At 31.3% G+C, this 7481-nt stretch overlaps 1 protein-coding gene across 1 annotated transcript; it reads left to right on the plus strand.

The window, feature by feature from the left end:
- Positions 1-21: 21 nt before the first annotated feature.
- LOC114746132 (uncharacterized) lies at positions 22-1558 on the plus strand. The gene is made up of 6 exons (XM_028934318.1): positions 22-460; positions 554-715; positions 804-953; positions 1065-1208; positions 1306-1454; positions 1526-1558. Exons 1-6 carry the CDS (start codon positions 22-24, stop codon positions 1556-1558), a joined length of 1077 nt encoding a protein of 358 aa, XP_028790151.1.
- Positions 1559-7481: the final 5923 nt, after the last annotated feature.

A 7481-nucleotide genomic window follows, 5' to 3' on the forward strand; every position in this document is an offset into this window, starting at 1 on the left:
TGGGATGAAGTGGTGGAGATAATGAGGCAGCATCCAGATGTTCATGCCGCTAAGATCACCAAATCAGAAGACAATGTACTGCACTTGGCTATCACTCTTGAGGCACCAGAGGCCATTGTTATGGAGCTCATTGATGATATTCGGAAGAACAACCCAGAAGTTGCCATGGAGATTATCACAGCTCAGAATAAGCAACAGGATACTCCTTTGCACTGTGCTGCCGCCCGAGGCTCAACCTCTATATGTGAACGAATACTACTCTTTGATGAAAGGCTTGCTCTTAAAAGTAACAAACAGGGAGAGACGCCTCTCTTCCTAGCTGCTCTTAACGGTCACAGAGATACTTTCCAGTATCTTCATTCTGTTTGTAGTAAGATCCCCACAACCAAGTTTTCAGAACTCTGGAGAAGGGACAATGGGGACACTATTCTTCATTGTACCATTCAAAGAGAATACTTTGGTATGTTAAGTTCATGATATATATAGTAAGTCTGAAACGTTTATGAATAACTTCTGACATATAGTGTGTTTGTAAACTTGCTCTGGTGGCTAGGACTGGCATATCATATAATTTGCCTCTATGGTGATGATGATGAAAAGATCATCGTTAGCTATGAGAACAAAGAAGGAGTTACGCCTCTTCAAGTCCTTGCTTCTGTTCCATCAGCTTTCAGTGGTGCACACCTAACATGGTTCCAAGGACTCTTGTACAGGCGTAAGAATATGACATTTCGTCAAGTATTATTATAACCCAGTGTGCTTGATAATTTAATTAGTTATGTGATTGCTATGACTTGTCTCAGTATATTGTTTGTCAACTGAAGACTTAGATGTAGAGCAGCTGAAAACTGATAATCAAACTCAGAATAAAGATTTGGAGGTAGGAAAATCTGACTCTTTGAGGAAGATCCATGATGCCGCACCAGAACTGTGCCTGAAGATGACGAAGCTAGGTTCATGTAAATCCCTTCCTCAATAATAATCTTGATGCTTTAACCATTTTTTTTCTTTTCTGTGTTGTTGATGAATTTCTTTTTCTTTGGCTTTCATGTGTTTGACTAAAGGGTCAATAAAGAAGATAAAAGAGAAACATCTATGGGGTAGGCTAATCATGGACAAACTTTTAGAGCTAAATTCTGAGTATAAGTACAACGAAAATCAGATTGCATTCGGCCCAAGCAATGTTACGGATCTTACTAATGGGCAAGGTAAACCAGCCTATATGTGAAAGGGGATATTAGAACCTTTCGTTCAGATTTGGACTCGAATTTTCTGATGAGTTTGTTAATGAAACATCATTGGCAGGAAAGTCGTCGTCATCCTCGAAAAAAGACAATAAATCGACAGCATTGTTGGTGGCAACAAAGTACGGTCTGCTGGAGCTGGTGAAAAAAATCCTTGACAGACTTCCGGTGGCAATACATGACAAAACAGAACCAAAGAGGAGAAACGTTGTACATACGGCAGTACAGAAAAGGCAAACCCACGTGTTGAGGGAATTAATGAACCACCCACTTTGGGATAGCCTCATAGAAGATGTGGATGCCGATGGAAATAACGTGTTGCACATGGCAGCATTTCTACCGAAACACATGCCTTGGGAAGTATATGGCTCTGCACTCCAAATGCAATATGAAGCCAAGTGGTTCCAGGTAGAAACACCTAAACTTTAGTTATGTGACTGTAGCTGTTTGGAACTTCTTAAAATAATCACTTTTGACACTTTATGATACAAAAATTCCTTCACATATTTATGTAATATGGTGCAGAATTGTCTTTTTAAGCTAATCCAAGCAAGCACTAAGTGCATCTAGGAGCATGTTTGGCATAGTTTTTTACACAGTGAAAAATCATGTTTAATTTGGATTTTGAAGCTGAAAAGTACATTTACTGCCAAAATACTAGTTTGATCAATGTTTAGACAAGATGAATTTTTACCTCAAGGCCTTTGATATTAGATTCTTCTTAAAATTTGAATATTTTAAAACTGATCTTTCAACATATCATTCAAACAAGTTTCTGTCAAATTGGCTTCTTTATAAAAACCTATCCAAATAAATTACACTGCACCAATTGACTTTTACCTCCTCTACTTTAGTTTGCAGAAGTTAATTGGGATAAAAAAAAATCACTTTTGCAAAAACATTAGTCCAAAGGAAATAAGATAGATCCAACATTGACATTATAATATATCTGAATTGGATTGCAGTATATGAAAGAACACGTACCACCATATCTATACGCCATGGAAAACAAAGACGGTGACACTCCGGAGGAAATCTTCGTGGCAGAGCACAAGAAATTATTAAGGAAAGTAACGAGTGGATGAAGGACACTTCAAGTTCTTACTCCATTGTTGCCGCACTTACTGCTGGAGTCACCTACGCAACATCGTACACTGTCCCAGGAGGCACAAATGATACTACTGGAAGACCGCCGTTGGAAGGCCAAAGTGCACTAAATGTTTTTCTGATCGCCATTTTCGTCTCGTTTTGCTTCTCTACCACTTCCTTGGCAGCCTTCTTGGCGGTTTACAGTTCGCGGAAGCAACCAGATGATTTTCGTAGGAACTTGCCGCTGAAACTATGTTTTGCGTTAACGTCATTTTATGTCGCTATCGTCTCAATGATAGTGTCTTTTGTTGCGGCCCATTCACTTGAAATTGACCCCAAAATGAAAGCTAAGCTTATCCCAATGTACAGTTTGATTTTCCTACCATTGTTGTTTTACACATTAGCTCAGATTCCACTCTACTGGGATCTGGTCAGAGCCTCTTTCAAGAAGGTGCCACAGCCAAGATACATGGGAGAGAGCTTAACGATCACCATTCCCAAAAAAAGAAGCAGAATGTAGGATATTGTTTCTTTTATTGACCGTACAATTTTCTTTTTCCATATTGCCATTGGATTGAATCGGATTCGAATATTGTTGTGTCTTAGCTCTTCTTAAAGTGTTTTTTTTTTTTTTTCCCCATTCATTCAGATTCAAATTCAATTGGTCATACCTTACTTTATGTAGTTACGTGCCTTTCAGTTAGATGAATACCCAGATTCCTATAACTAAGTATCGGTTGTGTTCGTAGACACTATCACATGTTCTATGCATTAATATGCATGTGAAGGACAAATATTCAAATAATGTCTCTTAATTTCTTCTTCCAATTACGTAAAAAAGGCAATATCATGGGCCCATGGGAGGAATATTACTTTCGTCTCATACGTCGGAAAGAACATATATAAATATATATATGTATATGTATATGTATGTATACATAGTAACCTTGAAAATCTTAATGGGGGCCACTTTTCATATATCTCAACTTGTCTGCAATTGTTTTGCTCATCAATGCTGCTTGAATATTAACAGAAACAAGATGCACACCGGTGTGGCTTTAATAATACTTATCAAAATTTCGCATACTTATTGTCTTCTAATTATTTATAAAACTTAGATTTATCACAAAAACATCAAAAGAAATTATACATATGCAGTTAAATAATCGGGGATGCTTATTTTGGTCGTTTTCTTCTCGTTTGTGTGCGTGTGTAGAGAGGGAGTCCAATGGTATTGGGTTTGCTTTTTGCATACAAGTCTGTTTAGGGTCTATTTGGATTAGTGATTGAAAAAGTAGTTTGCTGTCAGTTTAATTCTTAAAAAAGTTAGATTAGGTAAAAGTTAAATTGAGTAGTATCAATTGTGTTTGGATTGGATTTTATAGAAGTTAGTTTGTGAAAGTAAGTGGTTTGACTTATGATTGAATAAGTAATTTTAATTTGTAAAAATATCAAAATGAGTAAGACTTTTATTAAACAATGAAAAATAAAAAATGATCAATTTACATAATATAATAATTTTAAATTATTTATCAGCTCATGTTGATCTCATATATATATATATATATATATTTTATCATTGATTATAAGGACATATTTGAAAACAAAAGTATATTTCTAACTTATTTATTACTTTCAACTAATTTTAATTGATTTTTTGTTTTCTGTAATTAGTTATCTAAAGCTTATAATAAGAACCAGAAGAGGTAGTAAATTTCTTAACTTTTTCTCTCTTCATGTTTCAAGAGTCCTGAGTCATGAGTCATAAGTAGCTAATTTTTACCTATAAGTTATTGTAACTTTTTATGCAAAAGTCAGATTGTTCCATCGCCAACTCAAACATCACAAATCTTTCAAACTTGCTTCTGCTTGAAAAAAAAAAAGTAACTTATTGCCCTCCAAACGGTGAGCCAAACAGGCACTTAGTGTTTTTGCTATTTGTGGTTTCAATGAAATTGGAATGTCGATGACTAGAATAAAAAAACAAAAACCTTCTGTGGTTTACATGATAATTTGTTTTAGTAAGAAATTTCTGTAGCAAATAAAATTCAAATACTATCTCTTGTCTTTAATATAAGACATAGTCGACTAATTTAGAAAAATTAAAAAAATTAGTTAAATTAGTTATTTATAGTAATATAAGATATGATCGTGCGTGTATGTATATATTCAAACCAAAAAGGATATGTGCATATTTAACCTAGGACTCCTCTAGTGTGCTGCCAATGATCCCTGATGTGAATGGTATAATACTAACATGATCTTTAATATAAAAGCTAGTTGACTAATTTGAATAAATTAAGAAATTTTGTTAAGTTAGTTATTTATAATAAATATGTGTTGTTTTTTCTAAAATACCCTTACTAGTCATCTGTATTAGCTAGAACTATTATTTGATGAAATATTTAATATGAGCAACTACTACAAAAACTACTTTTAAAAAATAAATAAATATAAAAGACAAAGTGGATTGGAGTCTTATATTTAAGACCAAATTAAAAATCAAACTAGCTCTTATATTAAAGATCAGAGGTAATACTACCTCCAGTCCTTAATTTAAAAAAAACTAGCTAACTAATTTGATTATATTATAAAAACTAATTAAGTTAGTTATTTGTAATAAATAGATACTGTTTTTTTAAAAATATTCTCACTAATTAAGTGTATTGGCTATAACTATCATTATTATAAGGATTATTTTAAAAAAAATGGTTAAATATGAGTTGGAATCTTATATTTATAATCAAAATAAAAGTTAAATAAAATCTTATATATTAAGAACAGGAGGAAGTAATTTCTATGCAATCATAGTGTCATAAGATTTGCAATGATTAACATTTTGTGGAGGATAATTTCAGGAAAAATTATTTAAAAAAAGTACTTGTTGAATTTCAAAATAATAAATAAGTGATTTTGATAGATTTTAACTTATCAAGACTATTACGATACATTACAAAGCTGTTAGCATAACCTATTTATCTTTTTGAAATTTAATATACTCTTTTGGTCCTATTTATAGGACAGAGAGAGAAAGTTTTTTTGATCCTATTTATAAGTCATTTAATTAAATTTTTGTCATGAATGTACTATATCGTTCTTCATTTATTATAGTGTAGGTAGTTATTTTTCTTCAAGGTATATATATTAAATAGGGGCAGAGTTGAAAAGTTGCTATATTTTAATGAAGAGTTAATGTAATTTAAAGTTTTTTTTGGTCTGTGTGAAACATGTTAGAAGTGTCTTATAAATGAGAGTATACTTTTTTTTGTGTGGTTATTTTCCCACTATGTTATCGTCTTGATTCTCTGCCAATTTATAGTTGAACATACATGTCTTATGTAAAAGGCTAATGTATTCATTTGATCCCTTAACTTTATGTAATGTTTCAGTTTAGTCCCTTTAACTTTAAAAAATATACTTTTAGTCCTTTAACTTTAAAATTGTTCATCTTAAATGATGATTTTTTTATAACAATTATGATTGTTTTGAAAATTAAACTTAATATGTTAGCATTTAGTAATATTGTATCAATATTTAAGAGTTCAATATCATTGCTTTGTGTTAACAGTTTCGGGATTAAAGGATTAAAAGTTTACTTTTTAAAGTTAAGAAATCAAAATAAAACCTTATATAAAGTTAAATGAATAAAAGTACACCTTACCCTAAGTAAAATTACAAACCGAGTCGAGTCCTATTGTTTAAATTTTTGTTTCTTTAATTTGCCGGACCCTCTTTCTTTCCTTTTGGACAATATGATTTCACAAATTCACGTTCAATGTCAAGTAATACTTCCTCTAATTTTTTTAATAAGAAAGAATCTCTCTTATGATGATTTTTAAGTAATAAATTTTTTGTCTGAAATTTTAAATTAATATTTTCATTTTACCCTCATTAAATATATACACACACTTTACTTATTATCCCTCTGCAATAAATTACTCTCATTTATGCTTATTATCTCTTTATAATAAATATTAACTCATGAGTATCTCTGATCTCCTTTACTCTCTTCATTAGTAAGGGGAAACTTACTGTACATATCTTGCATATTTATTGTTTTTTAATTAAATTTAATTAATATTTCGAATCATACGATTTTGATAATTATTTGTTATAAAAGGAAACGGAATGAGTAATAGGATAAGTAATCAATAAAGTCCAGGATATGACAGGTGGATGGTTAGGTCCTTTAACGCCCTTGTTTGCTTTATTATGTCTTACACCACGAAAAGAATAATTTAGCCAGAAGTGCAGAAAGGCAGCAGGCTTGTTTATGGAGCAACAAGAAATAAGGAAGCTATATATATATGTGTGTGTATATGTATATGTATACACACGCATATTCTGTTACTATTTATAAGTCATCTGTAAGAAAAAAATTATTTTATAAATATAAGTAACTTGTAGAGTAATTAATAATTTTTTTTTAATTTTATCCCTGTCAACTTTACAAATGTAGAGAGAAACATAAAACATAACAATAATTACAATAAGATTCCAAAAAAGAAAATAAATACCAAAAAATTCCAATGACAAGTTAAAAAGTTGTTATTCCTTACTATAGAACTTATCATTATAAAGTACTCGGTTGTCATTAGAATTTTTTAGTAATTATATTTCTTAATTAAGACTTTATTACAATTCTTCCTAAAACATTGTTAATACCCTTTCTTTAATAAGGGAAAAATTTTTTAAAAAAATTACCAATTTAATTAAATGGGACGTTGTTCCATTCAAGTTAATTATTTAATACGTTTTATATAATTCACAGATAAATCTGTCTGTGAAACTAAAAAAAATAAAAAGAGAAGAAAATCAAATCCGAAACGTGAAACACGAAAAAAGAAATGAAGGGATGATGATCCATGAAGAAGAAACTAATTGTCTTTCCCTTTCTCTGTTTTTTTTTCTTTTAGAGAGGAATTATTTTTTGCCCACTTGTTCACTTGTCTTCAATGGACGATGCGATATAAGTGAAGAACATGGATGGATTACATTCCAAGCAAGCGAGACAGACAAAAAGAAAAGTAGGAAGCATCTGATTCGTTTGGAATTTCTGTTAATCAAAATGGCACAATTAAAATTCAAATACAAATTAGCTAATTCTGCTTTCCTTTGGCTTTCAATTCCCTCATATATACACGAAAG

The sequence above is a fragment of the Neltuma alba genome, unplaced genomic scaffold (genome assembly GCF_004799145.2).
Source record: "Neltuma alba isolate B1F8T4 unplaced genomic scaffold, ASM479914v2 tig00004909_pilon, whole genome shotgun sequence".
Lineage (NCBI taxonomy): Eukaryota > Viridiplantae > Streptophyta > Magnoliopsida > Fabales > Fabaceae > Neltuma > Neltuma alba.

Coding starts and splice junctions, on each gene's coding strand:
- LOC114746132 (XM_028934318.1), top strand. CDS start 22: ATGAGGCAGCATCCAGATGTTCATGCCGCTAAGATCACCAAATCAGAA. Junction 461..553: donor CATTCAAAGAGAATACTTTG/GTATGTTAAGTT, acceptor TCTGGTGGCTAG/GACTGGCATATCATATAATT. Junction 716..803: donor CCAAGGACTCTTGTACAGGC/GTAAGAATATGA, acceptor GACTTGTCTCAG/TATATTGTTTGTCAACTGAA.